This window comes from Notolabrus celidotus, chromosome 8 (genome assembly GCF_009762535.1).
Source record: "Notolabrus celidotus isolate fNotCel1 chromosome 8, fNotCel1.pri, whole genome shotgun sequence".
In the NCBI taxonomy this organism is placed as follows: Eukaryota; Metazoa; Chordata; class Actinopteri; order Labriformes; family Labridae; genus Notolabrus; species Notolabrus celidotus.
The window spans coordinates 8,913,485-8,933,064 of record NC_048279.1 but is presented as its reverse complement, the minus strand read 5'-3'; the positions used below and the strand labels follow the sequence as shown (position 1 = coordinate 8,933,064).

The 19,580-nt window shown below is 40.1% G+C and overlaps 2 protein-coding genes across 5 annotated transcripts in view; one reads left to right on the top strand and one right to left on the bottom strand.

The window, feature by feature from the left end:
- zgc:154054 (uncharacterized protein LOC777616 homolog) overlaps nt 1-2,016 on the top strand; it is a 36,399-nt gene extending 34,383 nt beyond the window's left edge. The window contains exon 15 of the mRNA XM_034689648.1: nt 1,603-2,016. Coding sequence (XP_034545539.1) covers nt 1,603-1,620 — 18 coding nt within the window. The 3' untranslated portion in view covers nt 1,621-2,016. The remainder of the gene's footprint in view (nt 1-1,602) is intronic.
- LOC117817156 (short coiled-coil protein B) lies at nt 67-18,754 on the bottom strand. Of its 4 annotated transcripts, none has more exons than XM_034689654.1 (5): nt 18,582-18,754; nt 17,947-18,015; nt 17,553-17,633; nt 16,519-16,657; nt 67-180 (listed from the first exon to the last, which is right to left on the bottom strand). In XM_034689654.1, exons 2-5 carry the CDS (start codon nt 17,960-17,962, stop codon nt 117-119), a joined length of 300 nt encoding a protein of 99 aa, XP_034545545.1. In that variant the 5' UTR covers nt 17,963-18,015; nt 18,582-18,754; the 3' UTR covers nt 67-116. The 4 variants fall into 4 exon arrangements, with proteins under 4 accessions (XP_034545545.1, XP_034545544.1, XP_034545547.1 ...); XM_034689653.1 differs by lacking the exon at nt 67-180 and adding an exon at nt 12,378-15,332; XM_034689656.1 differs by lacking the exon at nt 67-180 and having other exon boundaries at nt 12,378-16,657.
- Nucleotides 18,755-19,580: the final 826 nt, after the last annotated feature.

Genomic DNA, 19,580 nt, shown 5'->3' with positions numbered 1-19,580 from the left:
TCCATACAGAACAATGAGAGCTGTTAATCTTCATTTAAAGCTGAAGTGAAACGTCTTTGTCTCTCTTGTTTGTCCAGTTCAATAAATTATCAGACAGAGACGAATTTCTTACAAGTTTAAAATGAGATGATCATTACCGTAAAAGTGGTAATATGAGTGGCTGCGGTTTCCAGGCGCCATCTGTTTGGGGGTGATGATATCTGTTACATTCAGAAAAGTCCAGAATGTGCAGTTTCTGTGCCGCTCTTTCTCGTATCCTTTGTTTTCACCGTGTGGAGTTTGCAGCCCTGCTAGCTTACAGTAGTTGAGCTACGGTGGCTGGGAAGTGCAATGCAAATTTACAAAAGATGAAACACTTTAACAAAGTTGGAGACAAATTGACATTTTGGAAAACATTTATACATTTTATAAAACTAAATGACATTAGCAAAACATTTTTACCGAGGCCGAAACAAATTAACATTTAAGAGAACAAATTTACAAAATCAGAAACAATTTCACAAGCAGTGAGACAATTTTACAAGTGAGGAACATTTTTACCAGTCCTGAAACAAAATTACAAATACAAAATACAAAGATTCTACCGGAAAAGGAATGTACCAAATACCAGAACTGATCGAGAGAGTGGTTTGTCTTGGCGGAGAGAAACAGGCTGCCCTGTCAATCACAGGTCAGTATGATGTGTCCTTTCGAAATAAAAGCCAAATGAATTTTTTTTTTTTTCAAATTTCAAATGGCTGATATTTTAAATGTTCACATCAAATCAAGCTGTGATAGGCTGGATTACATTATGAGGTTGTCCACTATTAGTCTGAACTATGATGAGTCAATGGAAACTGAGCTGGTTGAAAATATCCAGAATTATAACTATATTTTCATATTTCTTTTGGCTTTTATTTTGAAAGGACACATCATAATGACCTGCGATGGACAGGACAGTCCACTAAAACAAAATGCTCACTCGATCACCTCCGGTATTTGGTACATTCCTTTCCCTGTAGAATCTGCAGTTTGAAAATGTGTTTCGGGACTTGTAAAAATGTTCCGTCGCTTGTAAAAGTGTTTTTGATTTGTAAATTTGCAATGCGCTTCCCAGCCACCGTATTGGGCCCAGCGAAAAGTAACTCTGATAGTTGTGAGGTACGGACACAGCGTCCACAACCAGCTTGTCTAGAGACCCAAAATTTCGTTCACAACGGGTTCTTGGTCAAGACAGAGGCAAGAAAATGTTCATACAAAGAATGAGACAAACCTCAGAGAGCAACCGTTACGATAAATCATCAGAGTTCAGCAGAGTCCTGATGCAAAGGAGTGTTAAGGCCAGGGAGGAGAAAAATAATGAGGAAGATCTTTTTTAATGATGCTCTTTGAAAATGAAGTTTTAATGTTGAAAAAAAAAGAAATTCAGAGAAAAAACCAAGTGGCTAAGTGATAACGTCACACTGGTGGTTATAAAGTCAAGGATCAAATCTAAAGGAGCTTGTTTTAGTCAGGATCAAGACATTTCCTGTGTGCACATGTTAAGGCTGCATAGACAAACATCAGGACATGATGAGTGAGTGTAACGTGTGTTTAATGTTCACTCTTCTTCCCTGTTTTCAGATTCAAATTAAAGTTTGATGAACAAACTGAAACACAAACACTGGGCAATCATCCTTGTAGCTGAACAGAGTGTTCCCCCTGCTGGACTCTCACTGCAGGAGGAACTTTATTTATTGTTTTAGAGGTTTACATGAAGTGCCTAAACAGACTATGACTGTGCTCTGGGGTGAAGAAGAACTCAACTTGCTGCTGGATGCTTAACACAGGAAGTTCAGATTTTGAAGGACGTCTCCAGAATTAACCACACGGCAACGTTATCTTGTCTTTGACTTCTTGGGATTTATTGACTCTACTTGTCTTGTCTCAGAGTTGTTTTAACAGCAGATTTCCTGAATACATAATTTATTGACCAGTACCTTGCTATTTAGTAACTTTCACTTTATATATTTGTTGTAACAAATAAAGAAAAATACATTCAGCTTTTGAATAATTCAATTCAGTGTTGTTGTTTTTCTTCCTGTAATTAGCTTTCGTGCTATCTAACAGTACAGCTAAGATAAGCCCACCAATATTTTATTTTTTATTTGATTCAGGGAGTTTGTTTTATTGAAGTGTCAAAAATAAATGTACTGCCTATAACAGGCTTAGAAGAAGAAGAGAAGTGTTTAAAAGAAGAGACCAAAAACAAAAATAGAAACATTAAATGTTCATTTTTTTTTTCAGGCTAAATAAACAAATCTGTTCCTTTCTGTCGTCGTTAGCAAGCTCAAATATTTCAAATATTTGGACATATCCCCAAATTCGTCCTTACAGGGACAGTACAAAAATGTGATCAACTTTTCTTACTACACAAATTTGACATAACCTGTAGCTCACTTGAGGTTCTTAAAATCTTAGTTTGAATATTGTTGACATTCAGGGGCACCGCCAGGGATTTTGGGCCCAATGAAGAAATATTACATTGGGCCCCATCACCAAAGGCTAAAGGAACCCTGAGCAATTGCTGTAACCACACCTCCAGGATCCAATCGACCCAGTCAAAGATTTACATAACTCTACCTTTTCAGCTGTCTTGCCTCTTGAAGTCAAATATTTACTGTATGACTGGCAAAAATGAAGGATTCCCTGCACACAAGGTGCCCTTTCTTTTATTATGTTTTCATGGCTTCATCATGGAACCAAAATGAACATATTGGATATCACAATATCAGATCAAGTTTATTCATTACAATTATTAAGAGGTTAAAGCTACTTAAACAAATTGCCCCTCGTGGGACCACCCAAAATACAGTAAGCATCAAAATATCTGATTTTAAGGTATTATTTAAGTAATCTCTGTGACATTAAAACAGACTGGATCACTCAATGCTTCAACCTGCCCCGCATCCAAAACAGACTATAGGCTGTAGCTTATGTAGCTTAGCTATAGCTTTGTTTTTATATGTTTTGCAATGGTACAGATAGAGAGAGAAAAAAGAGATTCCCACAGACCCCCTTCAATAATGCTAATTGACATGATGATCAAGCTGGTATGACTGTCTAAATTTAGTTCCTAATTTAGTTCCTAAATAGTCTAATATGTTCCTCTTAGTGGAAGTCTACATTGAAAGACATGTAGTCTATGGCTATCAATGAAATCATCTCTTACAGACTTAAAAATGATGGCAAATTGATAATAGAATAATGCAACCACAGATGTACAGCACTTCACTTTATTAGTGCAACCAAGTAACAATGATGGGCAACATCTCAGCTTTTTCTTTTCTCAAAAAATATAAAATGAGCTAAGAAAAAAACAAAAGAGCCAGCAAAGGAATCAGGAAGCTGCCTTACTGAAATAATTAAATAATAATAATGATCAGAGGATCAGTGCTTTAACGACCTAAAAAGAACTGAATGCCAAAAATGGCCACAATTGTTTCTCATCTCGACTCAAACTCAAAATATACCTGCTTAATCATGATATTCATCCTGCTAAGTGGTCGATATAAAACAAAGAAAATGTCACGAGTTTTCCCGTAAACTCTGAAAAAATCGCACCAGTGTAAAGACACACTCTGTATTTGAAGATCTCTCAGAGATTTAAAAAATGTAAACTGTCTTCCTGCATGGCGATGTCTATTATGATCAGCGATGTCTACAACGTGGAGTTTCGGAGCAGCTGTGTCGCTCTTTTTGTTCCGTTTGTTTTCACTATCGGGAGTTTGCACTCCTACTAGCTAGAGCAGGGGTTCTCAAACTTTTTGGAGCCAGGGACCCCTTACAGGTGAGAAAATTGTCCAAGCCCCCCTCATAATTGTAACACAGATTAAGCACATTAGTGATGTGTCATGATCAAAAGCTGCTGCTCTGAGAGCCGATGATTTATAGTGAATCAGAAGAGTCGGCTCGCATCGTGAGAGAGCCGGCTCCCAGTTTTTTCCTTTCGCTGCTGAGCTCTCACGGTGCTCAGGTTCAGGTTCAGGTTCAGGTTACTTTATTTGTACCCATAGGTAAACTTGTTTTGCAGCCAGTGAGATGTTAGGTCGATACAAAATTACAAGATAGACTTCAGACAGAACAATCTACTTAATGTGCAAAACATACAAAAAATATCCTAAAAACTAATCTAACACTCAAAAATGGTAAAATGAATAGACATGATAAAATGATAAAATGATAAAAGTGCTAAAGGTTCCATTTTAAAAAGCATATCAGAAAACAGTCAACCAATAAAAACAATGGAATCACATGAATAAATAAGACAATCTGGGCTCAAGTCATAAGATTGGAGGCTGACTGTGTGGGAAAATAAAAGCTATTGCTTGTTCAGCTCAGTAACAGCAGCAGGAACAAAGCTTTTCTTGTGACGCTGTGTCCTGCACCTTGGGACTAAAAACCGTCGTCCAGAGTGAAGAAGCTGGAAATCACTGTGCAGAGGGTGTGAGGCATTATTTAAAATAGAGGTGGCTATCCGCTGTAACTGGTTAGTGTACAGGGAAACTGTGGATGCCTGTGGCTCACCAATCAACTTGCTTGACCATTTAACTATCTGGTTTAAAGAGTTCCTTTCCTTCAGAGTGATTTGGCCAAACCACAAGACTAGGGAGAAGGACACAACAGATTCGATAAAAGCATGGTAGAACATGGTCATGATTGTTCGATCAATGTGAAAGAAAGCTAGTTTTCTCAAGCAATGCAGACGCTGGTGAGCCTTTTTACACACTGCTGCACAGTTTGCCTCAAAGTTCATTTTCATGTCAATGACGGTCCCAAGGTATTTATAAGTTTGCACAGACTCAATAGGCTGAAAGTCAATAACCATGTCTTTGGTTTTAGAAACATTGAGCTGAAGGTAAGACTCCTCACACCACTCAACAAACTGATCAACGACTGGACCGTGGCTGGTTTCATTTTCATAGAGCAGACTAACAATGACAGAATCATCTGCATACTTTATAATGGATCTGTTTTCATGTCTGCTCTGACACATATTAGTGTAAAGGATAAACAGTAGAGGTGACAGCACGCACCCTTGTGGAGAACCTGTAGAGGAGCATCTCCGATCAGACAGAGTGTCATTTACTCTAACTCTCTGAGTCCTGTTGGTAAGGAACATAGACTGTATAAATAATGGACGTAGTATCCGTGACGTCACCCATCTGTTCCTGAGAGCTGTTTTAAAGCAAATCGACGGCAGCAGCCATATTGGTAATGCGGAACTCAACCAGGCAGAGTGTGACGTAGTGTGAGCTTCTTAGCCAATGGCTGTGTGTTCCCGACCGGGAGTCACGTCAGTCATGTCCTTATTTGGGCAAAACTCGTAATCCTAATATCTTCTGAACCGTCACGTTAGAAAAAAATTCACTCCCCGTACAGTGTGTGCCATTAGAGAGATTAGCTTCATAGGGCCAAGCCGTTTTTTGAACCAGGCTGTAAACATGTTTATTAATGCTGCAAAGATCGTCTTTTTCCCATTCATATCTATGTAGTTTCCGGTGTTTCTGCAGCCAGCCTCAAGCGGATTCTCGATGTACTGCAGTTTATAGCACTTCCGCATTGGCTTCATCGTTTGAGACCGGAGTTTGCCGCTTGGTAAGGAAGTCAAGAATCCAGCCCATAATATTGTTACTTAGCTCAAACTGCTCCAACAGCCTTCTGATCAGAAGGTGGGGCTGGATTGTGTTAAAAGCAGAAGAGAAGTCCACAAAGAGAAGTCTAGCATGGGTCCCATTCCTGTCCAGATGTTTATAAAGCATATTAAGCAGGGTTATAGTGGCATCCTCCACTCCTCTTTGAGGCCTATATGCAAACTGCATGGGGTCTAAAACATGTTCAGTTTGCCTCATAATCTCAGACCTGACCAATTTCTCCAGGATTTTCATTAAAATCGAGGTCAGGGCAATTGGTCTGAAGTCAGCCCCAGCTCTGCTCACAGCAGAACTTTGTTTTGATTGGTCAGCATGGCGGCCATGCGGCCAATCACATGAGTATATAGGATTCAGGTGATGGAGGGGAGGCTGTGTATCCTGGCTAAATCTGTTCCTTCAGAGAGAGTCTTCTTGAAGACCAGGCAAATACTCACTGAGAGGAGAAATCGGATCAGCCCATCCAAGCTGAGGCATCGGATTTTTCTCAATGCCAACCAGAGGGCATTAATAATGTTTGCTCCAGTTTGGTTCTGGTTCTGTTTGCTTGAGTTTGGTTCTGGTTCTGTTTGCTTGAGTTTGGTTCTGGTTCTGTTTGCTTGAGTTTGGTTCTGGCTCTGTTTGCTTGAGTTTAGTTCTGGTTCTGTTTGCTCAAGTTTGGTTCTGGTTCTGTTTGCTCAAGTTTGGTTCTGGCTCTGTTTGCTTGAGTTTGGTTCTGGCTCTGTTTGCTCAATTTTGGTTCTGGTTCTGTTTGCTTGAGTTTGGTTCTGGCTCTGTTTGCTTGAGTTTGGTTCTGGTTCTGTTTGCTTGAGTTTGGTTCTGGTTCTGTTTGCTTGAGTTTGGTTCTGGTTCTGTTTGCTCGAGTTTGGTTCTGGTTCTATTTGCTTGAGTTTGGTTCTGGTTCTGTTTGCTTGAGTTTAGTTCTGGTTCTGTTTGCTCAAGTTTGGTTCTGGCTCTATTTGCTTGAGTTTGGTTCTGGTTCTGTTTGCTTGAGTTTGGTTCTGGTTCTGTTTGCTCAAGTTTGGTTCTGGTTCTGTTTGCTTGAGTTTGGTTCTGATTCTGTTTGCTTGAGTTTGGTTCTGGTTCTGTTTGCTCAAGTTTGGTTCTGGTTCTGTTTGCTTGAGTTTGGTTCTGATTCTGTTTGCTTGAGTTTGGTTCTGGTTCTGTTTGCTTGAGTTTGGTTCTGGCTCTGTTTGCTTGAGTTTGGTTCTGGTTCTGTTTGCTTGAGTTTGGTTCTGGCTCTGTTTGCTTGAGTTTGGTTCTGGCTCTGTTTGCTTGAGTTTGGTTCTGGTTCTGTTTGCTTGAGTTTGGTTCTGGCTCTGTTTGCTTGAGTTTGGTTCTGGTTCCGGTTCTGTTTGCTTTAGTTCGGTTCTGGTTCGGTTCGGCTCTGGTGCGGTTCTGTTCAGTTCTGGTTCGGTTCTGGTTCGGTTCTGGTATGGTTCTGGTTAAGTTCTTGTTAGGTTCTGGTTCGATTCTGGTTGAGTTTGCTTGTGTTTGGTTCTGGTTCTGTTTGCTTGAGTTTGGTTCTGGTTCTGTTTGCTTGAGTTTGGTTCTGGTTCTGTTTGCTTGAGTTTGGTTCTGGTTCCGGTTCTGTTTGCTTGTGTTCGGTTCTGGTTCGGTTCGGCTCTGGTATGGTTCTGTTACGGTTCTGGTTTGGTTTTGTTCGGTTTTGGTTCGGTTCTGGTTCGGTTCTGGTTAAGTTCTTGTTCGGTTCTGGTTCGATTCTGGTTGAGTTTGCTTGGGTTTGGTTCTGGTTCTGTTTGCTTAAGTTTAGTTCTGGTTCTAACACTAATCATAATCCTAATCCTAACCCTAACCCTAACCCTAATCCTAACCCTAACCCTAATCCTAACCCTAACCCTAATCCTAACCCTAACCCTAATCAACCCTAACCCTAATCCTAACCCTAACCCTAATCCTAATCCTAACCCTAATCACCCTAATGTTTTCTGAGTCAGTCAGTCAGTCAGTCAGTCAGTCAGTCAGTCAGTCAGTCAGTCAGTCAGTCTTTATTTATATAGCGCCAAATCACAACAAACGTTATCTGAAGATTCTTTACAAACAGACCAAGTCTAGACCGTATTCTGTTATAATGTGGTCTAGACCTTCACTGATCCAGTCCCCTCTTACTTACAGGATTCGATTTGTCTCATCTTAATCCACCCTGAACAGAGCACTTTGCAGTATTTAGCAAACTACAGCGGCTTTCTATGCCATCAGAAGGAACGTCAAGTTAGACATCCCTATTCAAATCTGGCTTCAAATTCTGGACTCCGTTATAGAACCCATTTTTCTGTATGGTTGTGAGATCTGGGGTCCTCTCGCACATCAAGATTTTCTTAAATGAGACAAACACCAAATTGAGACTCTGCATGCAGAATTCTGTAAATCCATCCTCTCTGTCCAATTGAAAACCCCAAATAATGCATGCAGAGCAGAATTTGGACGATACCCTTTAATCATCAAAATTCAAAAGAGAGCTTTTAATTTTACAATCACTTAAAGAATAGTGACCCTGACACACTCCATTACAAAGCCCTGACGTCCAGAGAGTCTTCAGAGAGCTGCCCCCTCAGACACCTGGTTCTGGGACTGTACTCCGAAGCAGAGCCCTCAGACAGAAACCCAACCAGAATCAACCAAATGATTCAAAAAGAAAAAGAAAACTATTTAACACATTTGACAAAATCAACCCAAAAACAAAGCAAATTAGAATGTTACCGAGCTCTACAGAGAGATTACACTGTGGCAGAATATCTGAGCACTGTGACGGATCCAAAGCTGAGGAAATCTTTAACCATGTACAGACTCAGTGAACACGACCTCGCCATTGAGAGAGGACGCCACCGACAGACCTGGCTCCCCAAAGAGGACAAAGTCTGAACCCCCTGCACCAAGCATGAGGTAGAGACAGAGCTCCACTTTTTAACCACCTGTCCTCTATACCAGGACATCAGAGACACATTCTTCCCACTGATCACAAACACACATAAATAATTTCATTCATTTGACAACCAACACAAACTGATGTACCTGCTGGGTGAGGTACCACAATGTGCAAACACTGCAGCACGCTATATCACTTTTGGTAGGTACTGACCCCTGCAGACGAGGAACAGACCTGCAGCTATTGACAGGTTTGTCCTCGTCAAAGTCGCTCACATCCTCACACTTGCCCGTTTTTCCTGCTTCTTCGCTTCAACTGTGAACAAAATGTTCACCTGCTGTCCCCCATCATATCCCACCCACTGACAGAAGCCATATTAAAGAGACAACCAATGAGCTTGGCCTTAAGAATAAACAACAAGAAAGTTTTTGAACCGTTGCTGGCATTAAATTTAAATAAGCATACCTTTTTCCAAAAATATTTCTCTGTTTTAAAATTTGATGTTGTGTTTGTGATATTTCCAAATACTATGGGGTTTTCAGTGTTCTGCAAATCATCACATTCTTTTTTTTATTTTCATTTTACACACAACTTTTTCAGAAACAGAGTTGTAAAACAAATGTCCTCGACTCATTTCAACTACCAGGACAACTACGACGCACATCACTGCAGTGTCTACAGCCTGAATGTAGTTTCCCAATATCTGGTGTTTAGATGTTGCTGGAAAAAAAGAGCATTTACAGTGGTGGCCAAAATGATTAGAACACTTGGCATATTCAAGAGGTTTCAGTTGTTTTTGTTGAATTGGCCATTAAAGTACCCCTAAAATGAATGAAATATCTATGTCATCATCAGGCTCTATAAACCAGAGAAGAGATCCATCATAAGGACAAACAAGCTAGGCCTATTTCACTGTCAATGTCTCACAATCATGTTTCCTTCACAGAAGAAGCCACATTTCTCGTGTAATCATTGTCAGGTGTGATCGTGGTTAAATTGATGGAGATGGAAGAGTCTTAGGACACAGCTGTGTGATTCTTTTGAATGTAGAAGGACTCTCCTGCTCATTAAGTGATTGGTAACATCAGGGTTTTGTCTCTGAGGCCACACCACCAAGTGGTATAAATTCAAAGCCTCTAGAAGTAGTCTTGAACACATGTTGCTCTCTGAACATGGCTAAGGCTAAGAAAGAGCTAACAAGAGCAGTGGGTTCGAATAAAGGCCCTTTTTGATGCTGGCTGGAGTTACCGCCGCATAGCCTAGCACCATAAAGTACACTTTAGACCGCCATGATGTCACCAATCACACCAGAACCAAAAAGAGAGAGGTAGAAAACGAAACTTTCAGACACAGTGTAGCATCTCAAAATGCCATTTCAGCTTCAGGAACAGGTGACTTAGTGAAAATGTATGGATTCATGGCTAAGAAAAGTAGACCACAACAATCTGGTGAGGCACAGAGTACCATCTGGGAGTTGCCTTATTGGGCCTGGATTTATTTTCCAAGATGACAATGACCCTAAACATTCTTCTAACTATTGCTGGAACTACCTGTGACAGAAGGAATCTGCTGGAACTTTGAAAAGGATGGACTGTGACCCCTTGGGACAGGTTTTGGGACTAATGAAGGTAAATAATGGCCCCCACTAGGATTCTGGTTTTCTTGTTTTGTTTTGCTTACCCCAAGTGGGATCCTGCAATACTGTATACCTCAGGAACATGTCTATATGATGTATGTAGAAGCAGGTTAGGTATGCATGTATGAAGGTATGAGTACATGTACAAGTGTATGTATACAGATACTGTCCATGAACATATTAGTTGATATTATTATGTGTCCACTTTCTTTTGTATCTGCTGCCTATCTTTTTTATTTTATTTTTTATGTTTTGGGTTTTTTGAGACAAAAATGTGCTAAGTCTGTCGCCAGAGTTAATTGTCAATTAAATATTACCTGTTCCTGTAAGGAGAAACATATTAAGTTTTTCATTTACCAAGCCTTTGACAAGTTTAGAAAAAAACTTAGATACCAAAAAAAAAAGTAAAAAAAAAAAAAAAAAAAAGGGAATGATGGACTGGCCCTGTTTAAGTCCAGACCTCAACCCTATCAAGCAAATTTGGGGCAAGTTGGAAAATAAACTGGACAGATCTATCGTACATTCAAAGGAAAGCTTTTGGCTTGAGTTGCAGAAGGCATGAGGTAACATTAGTGTTGAAGTTCTCAGGAAGTATATGATACTGTGTCAGAGAGATGGGCTGCTGTAGTTGCTGCAGAAGGTGGACAAACCAAATATTAAAGTTAAAAATGGATGAAAACTGTAGGACTCACCTCATCTGGTATTTGTTGTGCTCAGAGCAACCAGCTGCATGTTTCATGAACATTATGAAATAATAATTTTGGCCACCACTGTATATTCTGCCTAGAGGAACTAATTTTTAAGAGGAATCATCACTAGAGACTACACAGAGCTGTTTACAGGGTTTTCAATCTAAGACAAAAAAAGAGTTACAAATGAAAGGAATAGCATCTTATTAATGAGAGAATCCAGCATCTTTGTTTTTTCTTTTTGGCCTCTGAATGACCAATACAAAAAGTTTTGGGGTTCAAAGTAAAGTCTTTATTTTCTCACTGACAGGCTCGTAGTGTCTGAAGATATTAAAGAAAGGATCTCTGCAGAGATAGACTTTTACATTGAAGAGGAAGGCGATCATATGACACCAGGAACCACAAAGACATCTTTCTGGTTATTTCACTGCTGATACTCTGTGATGAACTGATTAAGAAAGCCACAGCGGTGCACAAACAAGCGATGGTGCTGGATATAGTTTATTACATGCTTCATCCTAAGTGCTGTGTGTCTCTGCTCCGCTCTGCTCTTCATCACACCTGAAGCTCTTACAAAATGCAGACCCAACATAAACTTTTGAAAATGTGTACTTACTTTGTGTCTTTCTTTACAGTTAATTAATGTTGGTCTGTGTTTAGTGACTCTTTGAATGCTGTGTGGCACTTAAAATTTGGGCGTTGGGCGAAGACTTGGCCTAATGGTTAAGTTGCGTGCCCATGTTGCGGGTGGCCATGGTTCATAACCGCCTGATGCCTGATGCCTCTTTTTCCGCATGTCATTCCGCCACTCTCTCCCAGTTTTCTACACTATCCACTGTCCCCTCCTTTATAAATAAAGGTGTAAGAGCCCCAAAAAGTAAGTACATAAATAAATACATGTGGGAGTTGTTTGTTTTTTGGTGCTGTGATATCGAAACAGGTATCAATATTGTTTGATTTCTTTTTTCTACTATAGTATAGAAGTTTGGAATTCTGGTATTGTGACAACCCAAGTCTGATGTCTTTGAAAAGAGCTTTTTAACTGCTGTTTAATCTTCTTACTCTTTCACACAAAGCTCTATCTGTAGGGACCTTTGCTGTTATGTCCTCAGACTCTAAGAGAAACAATCTGAGCCTGTCAGAGACAAAAACAAGAGCTTGCAGTGGTTCTACATTAATGGGCTAACACTACATTGCAGCCATTATAACCTGTTTCACTGCTGACGGCTTAAAAACAAAGTACAAGTGAATTCAAAAACTCTGAATTCATCACTCATTTAAGTTTAGTGCACCACAAGAAAAAGGGAAACTCAGTCTATGCATTTCATTACTCCTATACAGATTTTCCTTTCATTTGTCACCCACGTTCAAATACCAACACTGAAAATTCTGGAGGCAAAGCAGACCATCACTTGTCCTTACGAGCACCCTTAGTGACTCTGTGAGCGTGAAATATGAAACAAGAGGAAAACTTAAGGAGAGATCACCGACAAACATTTCATCAAAAAGGATCTTCACTTTATTAAAACAAAGTCAGTTCAAATTAGCAACAAATAAACAAACGGTAAATTGTAAACAAAGTTCAAATGCAAGATGGTTTCTGTAACAGTTCTGCATAAACAACAGTATGCATATTTGTGACTGGTTAAAGGGAAAGTTTAACACTTAGCTCATACTTAAGACTCTTGCAGTTTTAACAAAGTGACACATGATCTTGGCTCGAAACTACAAGTGACTGTAGTTAAAGTCGTGTTATTTACTCCCATTGTGCAACAAGCAGCAACAAAAGGTGACATAACTTTAAAACAACAGACAGTGAAGGATTCAAAGTGGGCCTTTAGACCCTCTCTCTTTAGAGAGTTTAGAAGAATAACAATAAAACATTCAAACAGATCTATAGTGATGGCAGCAATGCTGAGTAATAAATAAGAAAAAGAAACAAAATTTTATTTCATTGAAAAAGCCAAATCCTCCTGTGCTCTGTCTCAGTCTGCCCGCTGTTAAAAAGAGCAAACACTGAGAATCTGGAGCGGTTAGCACGAGGAGGAAAAGGGAGTTTAACGTAAACATTTGAACTCTATAAAAGTCTGAACAGGGTTCTGGGTTGGGGTTTGGAGGAGGGTTAGGAGAGTGGAGCAGTATCTTCACCAGTTCAAAACATGTCTGTGAAATAATGAACACCGGAAAAAAAAAATGGCTGTTTTCGGAACGGCCTACTACATACTACCTATGAATTTAGGTATTATTTAGTAGGCAGTAGGCACTTCCTACTACATACTGCATTTGAATTTAGTATGTAGTATGAAGTATGCCTGGGGGTGGCAGTAGCTCAGTCCATAGGGACTTAGCTTGGGAACCAAAGGGTCGCCGGTTCGAGTCCCAGTACGGACTGGTGGCTGGAGAGGTGCCTGGGCACTGCTGGGGTGCCCCTGAGCAAGGCACTGAGCCCCTGACTGCTCTGGGTGCGCTGATTGACGGCAGTATCCTCACTCTGACATCTCTCCCTAAGCATATGTGTAGCATGTCCAAAAATAGTATGAGGGAAAAAATTGAATTTCCCCCCTGGGGATCAATAAAGTACCTTTCTTCTGTTCTGCAGCATGCTGAGCCAGACGTCACTGGATTTCCATTTTTTGAAAAAGTGGAAGTAAACAACGGCCAAGCTGATAGTGAAACTGCCTCTTTAGTATTCATTAGCATTCATTTGCATTCATTTATCATTAAAAAAATTTAAGAAGTGGTTTACATCGAATTTAATGATTTTTACAGTGCCCCCGTCAAAACAGAATAAAAAGAAGAAGCGTAACTTTAGCGCTGTGCATTGTGGGAAACAGTACCCAAGGGGGAGTGGTCCAATGCATACTGAGAAATTTTCCCGCATCAGTACGACATCCAGGTAGTTTTGGCATACTGTAGATTTTGCTCTAATTCACATACTACATACTGAATTTTGGCCAAATCAGTGCATACTGCTAGCATAGTAGGCAGTCTCAAAACAGACAATGTGTCAGACATCTCAGCGAGCCAAAACAATATTCAATAATCATTGGCATCTATTCCATGATTATTTGTAATAATCATCGAATCGATGATGATTTGTAATTTGTGTGTCAGTTGCGTTAGCCAGCAGCAGGACGAGGTGCTGCTAGTTGCGAGCACTGACAGCGTCAGTCTTGATCTTTATGTCGGTGTTTCTGTGCCGCTGCGTGGCGTGGGGTGTATGTTTACATTTTACAGCCATGCTCAGTCTCTGAAAATACGTGTGTTGTAGTTTGAGATTCAGAAACGGAAAAATTTGCCGCGACGGTTTGTAAATGTTTTCTTCTTCTTTTGCTACTTAATGCAGTTAGCTTTCTTCTTCTTCTGTTACTTAATGCAGTTAGCATTCTTCTTCTTCTTCTGTTACTTAATGCAGTTAGCATTCTTCTTCTTCTGTTACTTAATGCAGTTAGCAAACAGCTTTAAGACGCTCTATAGCCACCATCTGTCAGGAATACCGTATTACAACCAGGCTTCAGTAAAAACTATGAGAAAATATTTAAAGTAACTTTTCTATTTTTACAAGGTGAAAGAATATTCCGATATTTGAAAATCATTGCCCATCCCTACTCTCAGCATGATGTGGATTTTGATTCTGGGGTTAAACTGAGGTTTGCTGTAATCCTGAAAATCTGATTACAGCAAAACTCAGTGTTAACAAGATCCCACTTCATTTCTATTTGATATGAAACAGATTTTTTAAAGGGAAAATTGAATTTACAGTACATTTTTTGTTTCACCAGCCTCTCACGTGGCCAGATCTTATTGCTCAAAGCTGTTTCTTGTGAGACAAGGGACCACCAACAGGAAAGGAAACATAAAGATGGATCTCTGGATTTATGAATTTATGAAAAGACAAAAATCGATTAGAGTCAGGAGTGTCTGTTTTTAAGCCAGCCCGAATCACGATGCATACGAGTAAAGAGTAAAAGGTCAAGCTTTGTCGGGGCTGTCCTCAAGAGGAGAAGAAAACAACCATTAAAATGTTTGTTTGTTGAATGGAGGCATTCAAGGACCTCGGGAAATCAAAACACTGATTGGCGTTTTGCAACACAGCGTCTAGAAGATGAGTCACTTGGGTTAAGTTTTTTAGCTCATGTAAACACACAAATGACGCAGCGTGAACGTGTATCATTCATCGCCATACAAAAACATCATTTTGACCACTAATCACAACAAGTAGCAGAAACAGAAATGCGTGCTGACCTCAGTGCTGAATGTTTTGAACTGGTGAATTATTTAACTCCAGGATTCTGGATTGAGAGATGTCAATAGATGTAGGTCTGAGCTGCAGCGGATCTTAAATCAAAACATACTTTTAAAACGTTTTATCCTCGCATAAAGAAGCACTTATGCCGATCCATGTTCTTCTCCTAAACGTCATCATGTGGAAACCTGTTGGTGCATTTCTGCTGTAAAGTAGAAAATAAGTTGGTCTTCACTTCACGTTCAGACTTTTGCTTCTTTCTTTCCAGTTGTAATAAATACAACACTGCCGCCTAGTGGACAAATTAATCAATAACAATTTCCCCATTTGTTTGCAGAAAGACATGTGGAGCTTAGGTCCTGTTTACACCTGAAGTTAACATCCAACCATATGTGGGCAAGTTAAAAAAAATTGTGTGGATGCATCATAGACGTGTTGAGAGCTGACAAATCAGATCACTTTGGAGAAGTGCTAAACTAAAGCTCAGAGGAAGATTTGAATTTAATGGCATGTCTTACTCCTCTCTGAAACACTACTGAAGTCCCAGTCATGAAATCAGAAGGATCTTGGTGTTTTTGTGTTTTGTTGATTTATTCTTTAATCGCGCTTTATTGAACTGTGTTTCTGTCTCTTGTGGTTTTGAGTCTTAAAAAGTGTTCCCTGTTTTTCATTTAGGTCATTTTATGAATGGTTGTTCCCCCTAAAGGGCTGCCTTCGGGTGCGTCCTCATACTGAGATTCATTCCAACCTGATGTTTTATTACACATCACGCGGCGAACTCCAGCGGCAACAGCTACTACTACTACTATCTCATTGCTATCATCGCTTTCTCTCTCTTTTACTCTCCTCTATCTCTCTTTCCAACCCCAACTCGGTCTCAGCAGATGTCTGTCTAACATGAGTCTGGTCCTGCTGGAGGTTTCTGCCCATTAAAGGAAGTTTGTCTTGCCACTGTAACTTGCTAAATGCTGCGAGGTGCAATGCTCCCGACATCTCCTGTCTTTTTGCAGCTGCCCTGTCTGTTCAGTCTGATAAATCACATAACTGTCTTCCTTCTGCATCCCCGTTCTTTGATTAGTTGATGTGTACGTGTTTAAAATGACGAATTACTCTCTAAAGATACTTTATGTGCATGAGTAGAGGGGAAATGGCATCCATCACAAGAGGAAACTAATTCCAGGTGTAACACCAGCAGTCCACCTGTGTTCAGATCACCCACAATGCATCTTAATTTCAGGTGTAAATTGAGTTGTTAGGCGGCAACTAAGGGTACATGATGCTGTTGCTCAGAGTGGTTTGGGTTCAGGTTTTGGAATGCCTATGTGTCTGTATGAGTGTGTGTATGTGAGGAGGGGGGGGTGGTTGGGTCAGACTCTCCATGTTCTCCTTACTTTCTTTTGCTCTTGGTGTCGGTGGTCTGGAAGACACTGGAGGCCGACATGAGGTTCTCGATGTATTGACCCAGAACCTGGTTCTCCGATTTCAGCTTCAGGTTCTCCTCTTTGACGGCGTCCACTCTGGCAGACAGGTCTGAGGACACAACACAGACCTTCTTAACAAAACTAACACAATTAAAAATGGCTCTACACTTCTTATCTTAAAATGATGGTGCAACAAAATTGTCTTCCAGAGCTGAGTTGCTGAGGAGTAAGCCACCTCACATCCTCACCATCTCTGCTAAGATGTGTGACTGGGGATGGTCGTTGCAACACCAACGAGTCCTAAAATTTCTCAGGTCTTAGTATTGGCACTCTAAAAGTAGTATGGGAGGTAGAACCTACAGTTATCAGGCCCCTCTCCTTTGGAACCGTCTACCATCTCTACTTTTAAGATTAGGGCTTTAATCTTTACTTTTTTGATAAAGCTTGTACACCTACTACTATCCTTCTCACCACTATCATCTCCTCTATCCCTCTCTCCAACCCCAATTCGGTCTCAGCAGAAGTCTGTCTAAAATGAGTCTAGTTCTGCTCAAGGTTTCTGTCTATTAAAAGAAGTTTGTCCTTGCCGCTTTAACTTGCTAAACACTGCAAAGTGCTCTGCTCATGGTGTATCAACATGTGATCAGACTGAGTCTTAACCTGTCTTGGTGTTGGGTCTCTGTTAATAATTTAACATTGAGTACAGTCTAGACCTGCTCTGTTTGTGAAAGTGTCTTGAGATAAAGTTTTTTGTGATTTGGCGCTATACAAATAAAGATTGATAAGATTGTTTGATTGATTTATTGTGGCAACTCTAATGTAAGCTTACTGTCTCCAGTGTTTGCTGCAGTAACAAAAAGCTAAAAGGGTAAGCTACTAGCTGAGGAGCAAAGATGGATACACACAGATGTGCAGTGAAAGCTGCACCAGGTGAAAACAGTAACGGGAGAGGTTGAGGAGCCACGTTCAAGTGTGTGTGTGTGTGTGTCTTCATATATGGGTACCTTCTAAAGTGTGCTGAAGCTCCAACACCTGGTTGATGAGCCTCGTCTTCTCCTCCAGCTCAGCCTGGTTCTCCATGTCACCTGAAGAGACGTGAGCAGACATTCAGACAGTGTGCACAAACAGGTCGGTATCTCGCGGTTCAACTCATGATGCCACATTCATGAGGGTGAGTAATCCAGTCAATGTTCAAGCTTTAAAGAAAATATGATTTGTGCTGCTTTTATTGTGCCATTTTTTTGCTGCCTTACCCCTGGGTTACTTTATTCCCTATTTTGAAATGACATGAAAGGTAGCTCCACTAGATTATAAAGATTGTTAACAGATTAAAAACTACCTTTTATGAGCTGTGGAGGGGGTGTGTGCATGTGTCAGTGTCTATCTGTGTAATCTCACCATCGTCTGAGCTCATGGTGAAATACTCGTCTTCCTTTTTGGAATGCAGGGCTGCGATTTCCAGGGACACTGCAAGATGATGGAGATATAAAACATGTGATTAATCTAACGACCATCTTTACAATATAAAATCACCTTGTTATGTATGTGACATCATCATACAGGGACACTTTCTTCTCCCTAACACCCATAAACGATGCAAGTGTACTGATGTACACAAAACGCCGAGTTAGTCTCAGAAGCAGACTGGTTTACAGTAAATACATGGTGATCGTATACATGGTTTGATGCTGACAGAATAAAGTCTATAGAGGGAGCTCAGCTCAACATGCAGGTGATGCAGGTGAGGCTGAATCACGTCACGACACATTAAACGTGATTAAAATAATCAAAATATTCATTTTGACCCAAAGCTAAGCTATTAAGAGTTAACCGGAGTCACTATGCCTTTATTATGATGAAAACGTTGTTTATTATTAGCTTGCAGGGCAGCTTGACACATAAATGAGTGACTGAGTAAAAATAAAACAAACTGAGCTTGGCCCGCAGCTAACTAGCACTTAGCATGCTAACACATACTAGCTAGCTGCTCTTTAGATTTTACTTCCACCAAATGGATGAAAACTCGGACATACCAAACGACTTGAAAAGTAAAATGTTCTCCCGGGAAAGGCAGAGTTTCGACAGCTAATATAACGGTGAGGTTGGCGTTTATTCCCACAGCTTGTGTTAGATATCAGCTGTGTTCAGTTATGTTCCATTCAAGCCAGTGCAGCCTCCATCCGCTAGGGGGCGACAGAGCTCCACGAACAAGCGACGCCTGCCTGAAATTAAAAGAAGCTATAATAAAACTATGTCTCAAAACCGATTTCCAGACTAAAAAGGACTAAAACAAAAAAAAAGGCAAAACACAAAGAAAAAAAGAAAAGAAAAGAAACGTTCTTTGTTTATATTTGATAAAAGAATGAGCTTGTTATTATTACAGACTAGCCAAGTTAAAGGGACATATTAAAGTCCCAGTAAGGAGTTTTTAAGTAAAAGAGACTGAACTTTTAGTGATGTCTCCTTATCAAGTACAAATTGAACAGAGATCGTGAGCAACAATGCTTAAAGGATTATTTCTGTGTCATAATTTTCAATGCCTGAAACTGTTCCTTTGGATAGGTGTTGGATGACCACTTCAAGTATTCAAAGTGAGTTTGTCTGATAATTGGAAGTAGGTTGGGATTTTTCATCAGAAATGCCTGAATATGCAGGATAAACAGTAGAGCACTGCAGCACTGCTTTGTCTAGGCACTGAAGTTGGTGCAAACCAATTTCTCACAGGTGTTTAAATTTCAATACCAAAATGGGGCTGTCATTGTAATTTATCTTTATAAGAAAGGAAATTCACAATCAACAAATATAAAAAAATGTAACTATCTGGTAGACAATGTAAAGGTGTGTTTCTTTAACTTGTTTTCTTCTTCTTTATTCAAACAGCTCATCCACAGCTCCCCTGCTCCAGGGCCTCTCACTCCAGGTACATCCAAGCAGTAATAAAGTGAATTCACTTGAGTACTGTCCTTAAGTACATTTTAGTATCTGTACTTTACTTGAGTATTTTTGGGGGGAAAACTTCTTACTTTTACTCC

Bases quoted from the DNA above. Each gene is read 5' to 3' on its own strand.
- LOC117817156 (XM_034689653.1), bottom strand. The intron at 16,658-17,552 runs GTACCCATATAT...TTGTGTCCTCAG, and splicing joins GCTTCAGCACACTTTAGAAG to ACCTGTCTGCCAGAGTGGAC. The intron at 15,333-16,518 runs GTAAGGAGAACA...TCTACTTTACAG, and splicing joins GACACCAAGAGCAAAAGAAA to CAGAAATGCACCAACAGGTT.